This window comes from Gavia stellata, chromosome 4 (genome assembly GCF_030936135.1).
Source record: "Gavia stellata isolate bGavSte3 chromosome 4, bGavSte3.hap2, whole genome shotgun sequence".
Taxonomy (NCBI): domain Eukaryota; kingdom Metazoa; phylum Chordata; class Aves; order Gaviiformes; family Gaviidae; genus Gavia; species Gavia stellata.
Genome location: NC_082597.1, coordinates 67,604,313 through 67,618,613, shown reverse-complemented (window position 1 = coordinate 67,618,613; position 14,301 = coordinate 67,604,313). Strand labels below are relative to the sequence as shown.

At 43.9% G+C, this 14,301-nt stretch overlaps 1 protein-coding gene across 1 annotated transcript in view; it reads right to left on the bottom strand.

The window, feature by feature from the left end:
- Positions 1-14,301, bottom strand: part of TMTC1 (transmembrane O-mannosyltransferase targeting cadherins 1) — a 148,577-nt gene that overhangs the window by 83,550 nt on the left and 50,726 nt on the right. The window contains exons 6-7 of the mRNA XM_059816444.1: positions 7,998-8,079; positions 6,911-7,014 (exon numbers count right to left, since the gene is read on the bottom strand). Of these exons, the coding sequence (XP_059672427.1) occupies positions 6,911-7,014; positions 7,998-8,079 (186 nt within the window). The remainder of the gene's footprint in view (positions 1-6,910; positions 7,015-7,997; positions 8,080-14,301) is intronic.

The window sequence follows — 14,301 nt, the reverse complement described above, 5'->3', positions numbered from 1 at the left end:
AGCGCGCCACCGACAGCAGCACGCTCCGTAAGTCATGCAGCCAAAACCCCCCAGCCACCGGTGGGCAGCTGCTTCAGAAGAGGTTCACTGAGATGGCAGGGGATGGCGGGTCCTCTGGACAGCCGCTGAGATAACCGTGGCTGACCCTCAGGAAATTAAAAAACAGACCTCATAAACCCGCTGTGATAACGTTTCTGGAAACAGTCCATCGCACCCCAGAGCATTACCTACCCCGCGCTGGCAGGAGCCAAAGGGATGTCCTGGGCACACTGCTTTGCCTCAGAGACTGGCCATGATCTAGCACTCCTGCGTGGAAGTATTTTGAAAAGCAAAATGCATTGCCTGTAGGAGTCAATGGCCTCTGCTTTGGCTGCACCCCTTCCACTCCATATGCAGGCTTTTGGCAGGGAAGGCATGTTGTGTAACCAGTGCTTGCAGCAAGCGCTGTGACCCATTAAAAATGCCTATCAAGCTTATTTCCAGAGCAGCACTACCTGCCTGGGTCTGTAAACAAAGAACACTTAACAGAGAGATGCTGAAATCTTTCTTATGGCTACTGTAGAATGGCCTTTGCTTTGTCGCACCAACTTCCAGATAGGCTTCCCCCCGACCCCCAGTCCCCTTGGAATAAAGAATACATTTTACACTTAATGTATGGACTGTCTGGCCCCTGGGAGGGTATGACATCAGTTCTTACCAACATTCTTGTTCTCCCTTTTATCTAAAAGTGAGCCCTGAATGCGGGGTACCTGCAGAGATTACACGTAGGGCTGAAGTTAAGCACCTTTGGGCACACGATAGAAAGCACTGACAAAACAGGCAGAACTTTTGCACTCAGGAAGCATGTGCAAGCCTGGCTAATTAAGAACTGGTATGTCATAGGGGTCTATTTTACTACCAGTTAATAGCGTAAGGTCAGTGAAAATCCCATACCAGAGTAGTTGCTGCACTTGACTTCTATTGCCTTGGCAGAACTGGCTGGCACAGGAACCCACTTCTCCGGCACAGGTCCACTGTGTGCCTCTCAGTAGTTCATTGCCTTTGAAGTTACAACTGGGATGATTAAATGCATTGCTCAGAAAACAGTCACAAGTCTCTATGAAAAGCAGTATGTGCCAGTTTTTACGTATAAGCATTTCTTCAGCTTTCTGCGGCACTGAATTCTCATTTACCTGACTGAAACAGCAAAAAAGATATAGGAAGCCAGCTTACAGAGAGCACAGTTCAACCATAGGACAATATTATCTCAAGGCAGTCTTAGTAGAAATGCATTAACTGTTTAATGCAACACCACAAATAAGCCTGCTTCATGCCCAGAGTGATCAGACAAGGGAGGTCAGAAGGCAAATGCCAGCAAAAACTAATATAGCTTGACTTCCAAAGATATAGTTTAAAAAAAACATACTTCCTTAGTTTGAAATTACTGGTAGGATTTAATCTGTTTCACACACCTTGAGACATGCTGTACAATGGACTTTTCCCTTGTCTTACCAGGGTGTTAGTAATACAAGCTGTTTATCCAGACGCCTCCTACTTCTTTCCCCTCAAGAATGGCAGAAGAAAGAAACATTGTGCAAAACGTCTGAAGCATGACAGCCCACGGCTCAACGCCCTGCTAACACCAGAGCTGCACTTCAGCACACTGTTTACCTAAAGCTGAGTAGCTCTCAAAACCTTTCTAATTGCATTCTTCCTCAACTTTCATCTAATACAAGCAAGAACGTTTTAACAGAGGTTTGGGATTGGTTTTTCTGTTGCAACAGCTTACCCATAGCAGATTTTGGAATGGCAAGTCACAATGACTGGAAATCTGTGTTCTTTAAGGTAGGTCACTGGGGAAGGTATGTACTTTCTGCAGCGTACAACAGCCTGTATGGACAGGCTGTAATGGCAGGGCTTATGAATAGCAGGACTCCCAACACTTTCATTTCTGTCTCTGCTGAGAAAGGGAATGATGGACAGATTTCATCTCAGGTCACCCTTGCCAAGCAACGCACTGAAAGACACGGAAAAGTGGCTTTCATTTATGTCACTGTAAGTTTTAAGTTATTTGGGAATATCAGAATAATCCAGTACCTTGCAGGGACTGAAGCATTCATATTCTGACTTTGAAAGCGTTTATTTGCATCCCCATTCACTTGTAATTTTAAGGATAGTAATTTAGTGAACATACTGAACAGATGATTTTTTTTTTAAAGACTGAAAAACTGTCACTATTTCAGCATATTTCATCCTCCAATGGTTAAATAAATCATTATCTGTCTACTTTAATTTATACGTTTGTGTTGTCCAATATTGGAGACAGGTTACACAGAACATATAGTCATGTTCTAAGGCCAAACTGGGCCACACCAAAGGTCTGTCCAGACCAGGATCCTCTCTCCAGCAGTGACCAAAAATTAATGCCAAGCAAAGCATAAGAACATGATCATTTTTTCCAGTTTCTAGCTAGCATGATGTCCCCAAGTTGGATGTGGTTTCTGCATACTTAGTAGCCTGGATTTCTTTTTTTAACTTGGCAAATCTCTCTTTGAGCCTGCATAAAACTTCCAGCACACCCACAGCATCCTGCATGAAGGACCTCCCCAGTTCAACTACCTGTTGCAAGCCACCTCCTTGGCTTGCTTTGAACCTGTCTCCTCTTAGATTCATTTGATATACCTTAATTTCTATATGCTCCCCTCCTACACACAATCATAGATGCATAGACCTCTCTTGACCCTCAGTCATCTAATTTACACTACAAGCACCATAAGGGCTGACAAAATCTCACCTCATTACTCAATACTTTTTCAAACTCATAACTTACACCCACCCCTAATCTTAGCCACACTCCAATAACCCCTGCCAGCCTCAGGACAAACCGCACCTGTACAGCTCACCAGCTGCCACAGAAACCTTGTGAGAGTCAACAATACTCCTTTGGGTTCATCCTACATCAGCCAAGACCCCAAATCCAAATATAACTTTATACATTTCACAAAGACTGCCACACATTTCCAGCCTACTGTTTTTCTTTTTTTTTCCCCCCCACTTGTTGTCATCAGCCTTCCTCCTAGCCCCACAGAGGCGGCCAAGTCTTACAATAACTTTCAACTCCGTTGAAAACCATAACATTTACCCTGGCAAGACATGCACCATAACCACATATGCAGCACAGTGCAAATAAAGACTGCTTGCAAAGAGAAACTCCCATTTGTGCCCTGCATGATCTTCAGAGAGTTACAAAACAACTTGCCCACTGCCTGAGCACTAACCCTTGCTTTAGACATAGTTAAGGTGTTAGTAACCACCTCAAGATCACCACCCAACACTGGCCTTTCTTTTAGATTCATGGGGCTTCTCCCTTCTGGTCTTGACACCAAACAGAGCTCTTCCACTTCCTTCCTCCCAACTCAACCCAAACTGCAAATAACATCCTGGCTTAGAATTCAGGGCTGTGACCAATTACTGCCTTCAAAACCCCATTAAACGCTTCTCACACCAACTTTTCATATGCTGCTGCTGTAGGTGTCCACAGCTGAGGAACACACACTGCAGCTTCTCTGAGGCTGGGCCACAACCACAAACTCTCCCATGTGGCTGGACAGCCACCAGTTGGGCAAGCAACCACACACACACCAGGCACCTACTTGGATGTTAAATATCCTCAAGCCTTGATGTCCTAGTCCCTAATCTAATGTCACCCCTAACACCGGGGCCAGCAAATTGTATCACTTCCAAATCCACTCTCAAGCAATTCACTCAGCTAACACCACTTCTTGTTTCCACCCTGTGGAATACCGAGCTTTAAAAACAATCTTACCTCTTCAGCCTCCCTCTTTCTTGCACCTAAGCTGAACGCCAGCCCTGCACCTCAGCCTAGCCTTCCCGCTGGCCAGACACGTAGATCTTCCTGAAAACCAGGCCAACACCACTCAGCCTTGCTGGCTCCACTTGACATCTCAGTCCTGCCTCTTGATGACTGGCACAGTATCAGTTCTGCAGCAATAGCCTCAGCTCTGATCGTGGTAAGATAAAGTCTCAGGTGAGAGTAATAGTTTTGAGTCTGAAAGAGGAGGGGAGGAAGGAAAAAGTTTGTTGCCAAGATAAGAGCTGTGGTCAGTGGGTACATCATGGGCTGTCAGTTCAGAGACAGCCACCAGGTCTCTGTCTACCTTGCAGGATTGACCACTCACCCATTTGGCAAAAATTTGCCACCCCAGCCGTCCAGAAGCTTACCCTAAGTTATTACCTACATTGACTAATTAGTCTTCCCACAGCTCCGTGAGACTGGCAAGATACAACAATAAAAAAAAACAGCTCTCATCTCCGATTTCTTTGTAGGTGGACCCCACAGGTCTAACATGACGACTACTGCCAGCAGCACAGCAGGGCCTACAGCTAGCTCTAAGGCAGTCAGTGGGTCACTGACTATTTTGAAGTGAAGGGTTAGGGTCTGGGTTCAGAAAAGAAGGTGTTGCTGAGCAACCCTAACATGCTGGCAGGTGGATCCTGCAGACTTAGAGTGGTGCACAGGATCAGGATAGCCAGGTTTTGGCCTCTTTCAGGTTGGTTGGTTGCAAGTTCAAGGTAGTGGTCACCTTAAGGTTTGAGTTCAGAGAAAGAAGAATTGCAGAGAAGAATTAATAGACATATCCTGCAGGTACCTCACATCTAAGATGAAGGCTCATGTCAGGAGACTAGGGTTAAGGTCAACAGAAGTTCAGAGCCCAGCTTCTTTCTAGATCAGACAGTGTCTGTCCTCACTCTCTGGGCACTATCACAGAAGGTCCCCAACAAGATCCACGGCAGGGAAGTGGCAGGTACTGAACTGCGGCAACACACTGTCAGGGCCCTGATGAGCCTCACCTGGCCTCACACCTGATGCCCATTGCTCTAGGAACCCCATTTCAGCTCAGTCCTGTCTCCTGGATGCACCTTGGACCTGTGCTGTAGGTAGCTCCTGGATGGATCCCCACAGACACATGTTCTCACTTGTCCTTACTCCTGCCTCTTGCCCTTTCTCCTGGATGGACTTTGGGCCAACGTTGCAGCCTTGCCTCCAGTCCCATCTCCTGACTGGACCCTGACCAGGATTCAGCAACAAACCTACTTTTCAGCTCCTGTTGTCAGGACCTGTGCCTGAGCATCAGCCACAGGAGGCTGATGCTAGATCAGCAGGAAAGGACCTGATGAGCTAAATTTAATTCTGCATATTAGAAAGCCGTGTAATGGCTGGCATCTGGTCTTGCCAAATGGATGGGTTTTCTACATGGAAGATACAGGCTTCTGTGTAAATTGGCTAAAGTGAGGATTAAGATCAAGCTCAGCAGAAGTGGAAGAGCTGGGATAAGTACAGGGTTTTAGAATCCCTCCAGAACAATAATACTATTTTTTACTGGCAAGGGTTTCCTTAATTAGATTTGGAGCAGGTGGGTGTTGCTGGACTGCAGGTGAAGCCAGGGCTGCTGCTGAGACCAGGGAGGACCTCAGCCAGCAGCACTCTCACTTGTCTTTCGTAAGGCTGTTAACAAAATCCACAGTGCCGGTGGTAAAAATAGTCACCGTTTCATACTCCAAGAATGACTTAGCTTTGGGGTTTAAAAAACCTTCCCCTGTCATTACAGGGTGTAAAGAGACAAACACAAGAAAGACATTTGCAGCACAGAATATATAATTGGAATCAGGCCAGGATCATTTATGACTTGATGACCCCCATCTCAGCATAAACATATCAAAAAGGGACAGCAGCAAATCCTTCACGCTGTGCCTTATAGAGTCTGGTATTAATGACTCTGCCAGAAATGCTGTGAACAGATCAGAGCTTTCCAAATCAGACAACATGCTTCCTGGAAGCACTTTCAGCCTTGATGGTAATAGGAGCTGTTGTCACATTATCATAAAGGTCTCCCAAATGAGATCCAGTCCGATTCTGCAGCAGATGTTGAATAAGGATTGCTTGATCTTAACCTGTGTCTCAGCTGCAATTCCACTGTTGGAATGAGGAGCCAGCAAGGCCAGAAAGCAACACAGAGGAGGACTGTTCCCATTTTCATTTGAGACATCAGGAAATTCCTCCAGAAGCCTCCAAAGTGTCTTTCCCCAGTTCAGTAGCTAACCAGAGCAAACAGTTATGCACATGGTGCTGTCTTAAGAGGAAATCAACTTCCTACCACCTTCTCGGAGCACTGGGCTGGTTAGGTCTGGAGGGAAGAGCTAAGTCACAGCTGCCATTGCCTTGCTGGTCTGGCCCAGCAGAGTTAGAGGGATGTGGTATCAGCCCACCTAACCACACATCAGGTCCCAGGCAAGGAAAAAAAAAATTTTTACCATATTTAAGCATTTATGTATCTTTAAAAAAATGGTAAAATAACAAAAAGCCGTTAACACAAATTTCAGGTTTGTTGTTCAATTAATCCATGGCAGCCCATCTTATGCTTAGCCAGAGCTGTGCAGTACTCTGTGCCACTGCGGTCCTGCCTTCCACCTTCACTGATCAGCCACCAATATTCCACCAACAGGCATGGTCACCCCCTTTTTATACAAACTTCAGCTGAAGCCAAAACTCTGAATGCTTGCATCCAATACCTCAGGAGCAGCCAGTATTAAGATTTAGGATTAGGCTTCAGTCACTGGGCTTTCTGGTCCTGTGGCTCAGGCAATTAAACTCTAGTCTTTGGGCTTTGCATAAAAATAAGCCCACATTTTTCAGTAAGAAAGCATCTGTAATATAACTCTACAGGACCCGGAGCATGCTTTGGAGTTCAAATAATGCTGGTTGCTTTCCATTCTAGACAGAGCAATAAGGAGAAGTTAAGACAGCAAAACAAGTCGTCTCATTTGCCATCTGTAAAACATTTTAGTGCAGGGAAAAAATAATGTCAAGATTACACTTCTGAAAACTTTTGTTTGATTAGTGGCATTGTACCTCGTCAGTAAATACGGCGAGAATGAAGCTGGATTGTCCTGCTCCGAAAACATCGGCATGGATCCTCCCATTATCCAGAGGCGAAAATACAACACAAGAATCACCTTCAAAGAAGAACATCTCGGTTAGCAATGCGCAACTAAGAAGAACTAAGGCCTCCAGCAAATATTTTGTTGTGATAGCTCTCCATGCTCTGCTGTGTGCCTAGAAGTGAGTAAGCTCAGCAGTTTAGGCAAAATTCAGTTTTGTCACTCTATGCAGGATGACAAACGTGCCAACCCTCAGCACAGACAGCATGCTATGTTGTTGTGTGTGTGTCCCCCCCCTTTCATGTATGCATTACTGACAGCAACTGGCATATCTTGGCTACCACAACAAAGGCAGCATTTTGAAGGACAAATCCATCACCCTGCTGCGGCTCAGACTGCAGAGTTTTGCTATTGACCTCTACCTAAATACAGAGGGGAAAAACATGGCTGATGTCTTAAAAGCTATTATCGTTCACTCCTGCTGGCATAGGTGTAAGGACAAGCTCCATCGGTGCTTCTCATGCTGTGTAATCCTAATCCCTGGAAGGCCTTCTGTGGGCTGGCACTCCTCCACCTTTCTGGGAACCACTCGTCAAGGGACAAGCAAGGGGATTTGCCTCCCAGAGCAGCACAGGGAGCTGCCCGTGGAGGTGCTTGTTTTCTCCCCTGCAATATGTCAAGTCCTGCTTGGAGCGTGCCAAACAGCAGGTATTTGCAGGCAGAACTTTTCTTGCGACTCTTGCCGAGCCCTCCACGGAAACTAACAGCATGCCACTGAAAAGTCAGCCCAGGACCAGAAAGTCCCCCTGTATTTAGGGCAAGAAATACTTGCAGGTGATTACATGGTTGTAAGGACAATAACTATAAATTTGAAGAAAATTTGAACTGACAACACAGCAATATTCTTGCTCTGCCCGGCTGAAGTTTTCTAGACTATTTTCCAAGACTGACTTTGTATTAAGATCTACCATCTAAGCTTTCCAAGACTTTTGGGACACCACCACACAATGTTCATTCTTGTCACATACACATACGTGGTCAAGTCCATTCGTACTTACGTAGCTTATTACCAAAGCAGCTCTCTTCAAAAAGGGCCTTGCAGTATACAAGAAATTCTGGTTGTTATTTGCAGTCAGGTAGCTGAAATATAAAGAAACAAATATATGTTGAAATACTTTGAAACAATAACTCAGTTTTCAAACTGGAAAAAAGCTGTACCTTGTTTTAACCACCCTAAACTAACGTGCAGTAATAATGACATCACTTCTACTCTTCAAAGGTCTTTCCACATGACTTAAGTAAAATACTGAGACCACTTCACATAACACACACTATAAAACATTGCAGTTTCCCCATCAAAATCTGGTTTTGCTTTCTTTTTTTTTTTTTAAATCATCAATTAACTCCTTAATCCTCAGAAAACCCTCACATGTGTCTCACTAAGATTGCTGTCTTCAGACTCCCAGAAGACTACACTGAGATGCATTTTTAAAAGATCACCGAAACAGAGCAATTTAATTTTAGGCCATGATTAAAATGCGAAAACGCCTTGTTCCCAGCTCTCTGCTCAGTCTCTAGAGATGGGAATAACTGCCTAGCAGAACTGAATTTAAGCAATTTTTTTTTTTTAAAGTGTATTCTGCACACTTAAGTTTCACTACAAGTGTGCTGACAAGATGTTACAATAATTAACTGCACAGAGACAAACACACAGGTGGCTTATTGTTGCAGGAGCATTCATAAAAACCTTACAGTTTAATTTTACTCATTGAGAAACAGAATCTGGAGCCAAAACTACAAATTTATTTTAATATAGAATAGAAGAACTTGCCAAATTCTAAGGGGCTTTCTTAATATAAAAAATGGTGCCATACCTATGACATTAATTCAACAATAAATCCATTTCTATTGAACCTTACAGAGGCTTTGTCACTGTAATAAAGCAATGAGAAACAAAAAGAAATACAGAAGAGACAACAGGAATATATTAAGCACATAGGAGCAAGAAAACTATTGAAAAAATGACAAATAATTTTAAGACGTTATAAGTATCAAGTAAACAAAATAAATTCAGAAGGAATGTGTAACGTACAATCAGTATCGGAATACTCTATTTAAATGATTTACAAAAACTGCAGCATGAATCGCAACAACTGCACACAAGTTACCTTTCCAAGCATGCAAGCATCACATGTTTCTCCCATGAACATCTAGCACATAAAACGCACCTTATTTCCTCTCCAAATTCCTCAAGACAGTCCATCATCTGATTGCTTCCACCCTTTAAGTCTTCGAAAAAACAACATTGCAGCACTTCCTAATGCTGCCAAAAGTCTTTAATATCTGGCTTTTTGTTCTAATTTTCTATAGTAGGAAGTTTGCAAGCCTGGTCACCATGGCAAGATGGAGAAAAGATTACACTGAAGACAAAAGCACTAGGGGCAAAGCCAGCAAGAAACCGAGGCGGCATTTAACAAGTACATCTGGGTGCTCTCTACAAAATAACCGCTCTTCAGAAAACTTCCTCTAAGTGTCATGCCTAACACTTCGGAACCAAACCATACATTGTAAAGTAAGCCAGATGACTTTCAGTCTTTGGTGTTTACTTATTTACAAATGTTGACATTTAAGCACTGAATCTGACTTAAATGTCAGACTAGTCTTCAAGGGCTGAACTCTGCAAAGTGCAAAGTTTTTTCAGCTCCCACTGATTTTAATCAGGCTCCAGCAAGTACAAGGGAGATGAAACCAAGCCTTCGGCTTTCTCTCTCCATGAAAGGTCAGGTTGGCCCTCAAGTGTTCACCATGGCCCTGCTCCAAAGCCCACCGGAGCCAAAGGGAAAGACTCTCGGTGACTTTAATAGCATTTGGATCAAACCCCAGTCTTTTGTTCCCTACTGGAACCCTTTATGAAACTCAACTCCCTCATGATTTGCAGGAGGAACAGAAGTGTTGGGTTGCATTTGTTTATATTTTTACGGGTGGAGGGAGGACAGCCCTCTATTAATCACACTGCTTACTCTTTTCAAGAACCTGTTTTCACTCACTTTTAGTTTTAACTAACTGCAACGCTTTGGGCAGAAATTTTCCATTACAAATATTTGGTTTAGGTGGAATTATTCTGAGAAAAGATCAACCAGAACAGTTCCGCTTTTTCTCCAAGACTTCAGTTAGAGACAGAGGAGCACTTTTATCGGTGTCACGAAGTCTGCCAACTTCCTCCTTGAGAAACTGCATCAGCTCACACCAGTAACCTAAAACTCGTGAGGCAGCCATCAGCTCCAGGCCACGTGTTTGCCACCCTCCAGAACAGCCACCCGTGGCCGGGCAAGCTGCAAGCTCGGGGGCAGGACCTGCGGGGAGGTGGGGACACGCAGACCCCGCTGCTTTGCCATCCTCGGTGGGGATCTGGCTTTTAACAGATCAAGTTTGCATCGAAGATGTTCCAGCTGGAACAACTGCTAGGGACAACACACTGTTTGTGAACGTAGCCCTTCAGCAAGAAGGGTAAACTTCATTTTAGGCTGCTGAGGCTCAGGAAAGCGCATCTGTGCTTCAGGGCCTGGCAAACACTGATCTAGGTCTGGAGACCACCATAGAGCATAGAGGAACCTTCGTTATTACCATCTCCCTGTTCCCTCTCAAGCCTGGCCTGAGGAGAAAATTAAAGGCAGAAAATGAATGTAAATAAAAGGCAGTAGTCGCTCTTTCATCCTTGGCAGTACAGTGCAGGAATGCTTAAACATCTTGATTTCGACTTTTTTTGTCTGCCGATGAGTAACTAAACTGCTGCCCACATCTCGCACCTTTCTTCCAGCAACCATAACACCATGCAAGCTACCAAACACAGTTTCAAGGCATGACTTCATCTGCAAGTCAAAGTTAATTTGAAGTGCCCCACCAAATTGCAGGGTAGCTCTGGCCACTGCAGAGCAGGCCTTTTGAAAGCATTTCAGAAAATCCCGTCAGGCCCCTCACAGTTCATGTTGTGGAGCAGTAACATCTCTAGGAAAAAAAAGAAACCCCTGCATTGACACCAACTGCTAGAGCACAGATGAACAGCAAGCAAGAAGGAACGAGAATAAAAGTCAATGGGTAACTGGGAATGGGCGAAGCAAGACAGTTCAGAGAGCCCTGAGCTTTCTGATCCTTCCTCTAAATGCTTTTGCTACTTTGCAGCTTCAGTTAAGAACACGATAGTTCAATTAAGAAGCAAAGCTTTTCCATTTTGAGAAAGCTGCTGTCCTGAAGTCTATCTGGAAACCATGAAAGATAACATGGTTCATTGCTTGGTAATCCAGCTGTCAGCCCATCAGATCAACCTGTAGGAGAGGCATAAACCGATGGGCCATGCTCAATACATCAAAGCTTTACAAGAACCACATGGTTTTCCGGAGTACCTTATTAAGGCTTCTACTTGTTTGAGGGACGGCAACTAGTAAAATATCTCATGTCTGGTTCAGGCGAAGAACAATACACAGTTTATGTATTAAAATCAAATGAACTGCAAATGGGATCTGGATGAGAAATTTTGCTAAATGTCAGTGACACACTGACAGTAGTAGAACTGCAGCTTGCAAACACACCTGAAGTTACTTTGCTCATACCACCTTAAGATCAGCCAAAGCTTTATTTTATCTTTAGCTAAGACAATCAAAGAAATTACTATTGCAACAGTTTAACTGTTTTATACCCGTTTGAAACAGCTGCCTTGTGTAAAGTCATTTACAGGTCAGATTTCCCTGCATCTGGCAACCACACCAAGCTGCCAAACATCCCACTGTTCATGAGAACCACTCCCTACCACCTGCTCCACCCTGACCAGCATAATGGGGCTCCCAGTGCCAAAACACACACACACACATTCATTCCCACATGAGAGCAGGTGTGGGACGTATATAGGAAAACTGTATTGACGGTAGCTCCACACAGCAAAACACTACCTCCAGAGTAGACGAACATTTCATCTCCCAGATTTTCATAATGAATTTATAAAATTAGTGGAGAAAATCCAGATCACCAGGTTTGCTAAACGAGTGTGAAAAGAGCCCATTTGGGTGGAAGTTCCACCTCTCCTTCGTGCCAGCTTTCCCACAAAGCAAACCAGCATGTAATTGCCTATTTGCTATCTTTTAAAAGTCTTTCAGGAATGCTCCCTGAAGCAACCAGAATCACAACAAACAATAAATCCAAGAAATGCTTAATAATGCAGGGACTTCTCTTGCACAGTTCGAGCGGAGGCCAAGACAGATATTTGGCAGCTCTGGCTTCCTGAAAAGCACAGCTCATCCTGAAATCAATTACATCATCAGAGCGCTCAGAGGTTTTATAATTGAAGACAGCAGGGTAGGTGGCCTAGTAAAACTCAATACCAAGCAGTTTACAAGAACGTAAACTTTGCTGGTACCAGATGGACTCTGTGTTAATCAAAACAAACTTCTCTAAGAAGCGGGCAGCTTTTTTAACTTGCCTGTACCATTGGAGGCATCTAGAGTTCACAGAAAGGAGTGGGGCAGCTCCTCAGCTGCCGTTCATTGCCGCAGCACAAACCGGTATCAGCAACATATTTATCCCACACTGCAGCTGACTCAGCTTTGGTATAAACCGTGAACTTGCTCTTGTGTTCTCTTTGAAGGCATTCTCAAGGGACACAAACAAACAATTAAGATGTTTGATGGATGCTCCCCATCGGGGACATCTAAAAGACCAAGATAAGTACGCAGTAGATCAAGCTTTGGTATTTCGAGAGCTTGTTTTGGCCAGGTCCCTCCACTGTGAGAAGATCATTGCTCCCGTTTATATTCTTCTCAGGAAAGAGATCCAACTCCCAACAACTACCAGAGTTTTGAAGTAGCACTTTCAAAACCCTAATACTAAAGGAAGACATTAGAAGGATGAGTATAAAAGCAAGGCTGTTAACTAACTCTTATTTATTGATAACAGTATGACAACTCTAATCAAGATGTTTTTAATCTTAGGAGGGGCTATTTTAAGTGAATGTCGAAGCTTTAGGTCATTGGTAGATGCACACCTAATTCCAAACCAGTTTGACAGACTCCCCTGCTGAGAATGCACAAGTTCTACAGGAGCCGTATTTTGCCTATAGAGACCACCTTACCTTTTCTTCTTAAAGATGACTACTGTATAATTGGTCCAGCCAGCTACATCTTATATTGGAGAAGTATCTTTTCAACCTAGCTCAGCCTATATTCCTCCTTGAGGACAACCATCAAAGGGCAAGTGTATGTGATATCCCAGGGAGAAAACAGGAATGAAAATCCACCATGGAGTAAAAAAATTGAATAAATAAAAAAAAAAAGAAAAACCAATATATTCTAGACATGTCTGGATTTTTAATTTGCTTAAAATACCTGTCAATGCAGGGAAATAAAATACCAGTCACAGCTACAGGTTTTGCAAGGGAAAAGAAAGAAAAGCCCTCCTGCTTCCTTCTTTATGCATAGTCTTGACATTCCCCACAGCATATGTGTGGCATCCTTGCTCCTTATCTCCCCAGAGAGCCTTAAACCACAGCCACCACTACCCACGCAGACCCAGATGCATAAACACACACAAACAGAAGCAGTTTTACTGACTCTTTAGGGGGACATGGAGAGATTTTATGAAAGTCACAACTGTTTTAACTCGTTTGCACTGATAAAGTCACATATTTTTTCTGTACATTTTCAGTTGTGACCACATTTGGAGTTCTTGCTGTTTACTGGATTTTCAGGGAAAGCAGAGCAGGGCATAACTGCGCTGGCATATACAACAGAGAAGGCAATCCCACTCATGGCTTTTCCTTCTTCTTTCAGGCAGTACATACCTCATTCTATGTGCAATGAAAGTAGAGGAAGAAAGCTGGGAGGAACAGGGAAAGGAGGAGAGAGAGAGACACACACAGTAAGGGATCAGGAATAGAAAGAGAAAAAAGGAAAGTAGCAAAATGCACTTAACGGATCAAAGATGTGACCAAGAAGATGAAAAAGGGCCTCCCTTCATACCAGACATTCCACTGATGCAACGAGGAGACAAGGTGGAGCAGGGCTAACAGGAAAAATAAGACCTCATCAAAGCACGGCCACCTTCCGCCAGATCTCCGGAAACCGAAGCACCGTGGCTGCAATTTAAAGCTTCCATCGATTTCAGCCATTATTTCCTCTGCATCACACACACCTGAGGCATTGAAATCCACTGTTAGGCTTGCTGTTCCCTGTCCTAGCCCAGATAAGGGCTGGTATAGGGGTATTTCAAGCAACTGCATTATAAGCAGCACTGATAGCAGCTTTGGCTGCTCCACACATTTCACTACAAACCCCTATTTTCAGCTGCTTGTTCTTTTTGACAAGCTTGCTTCATTCA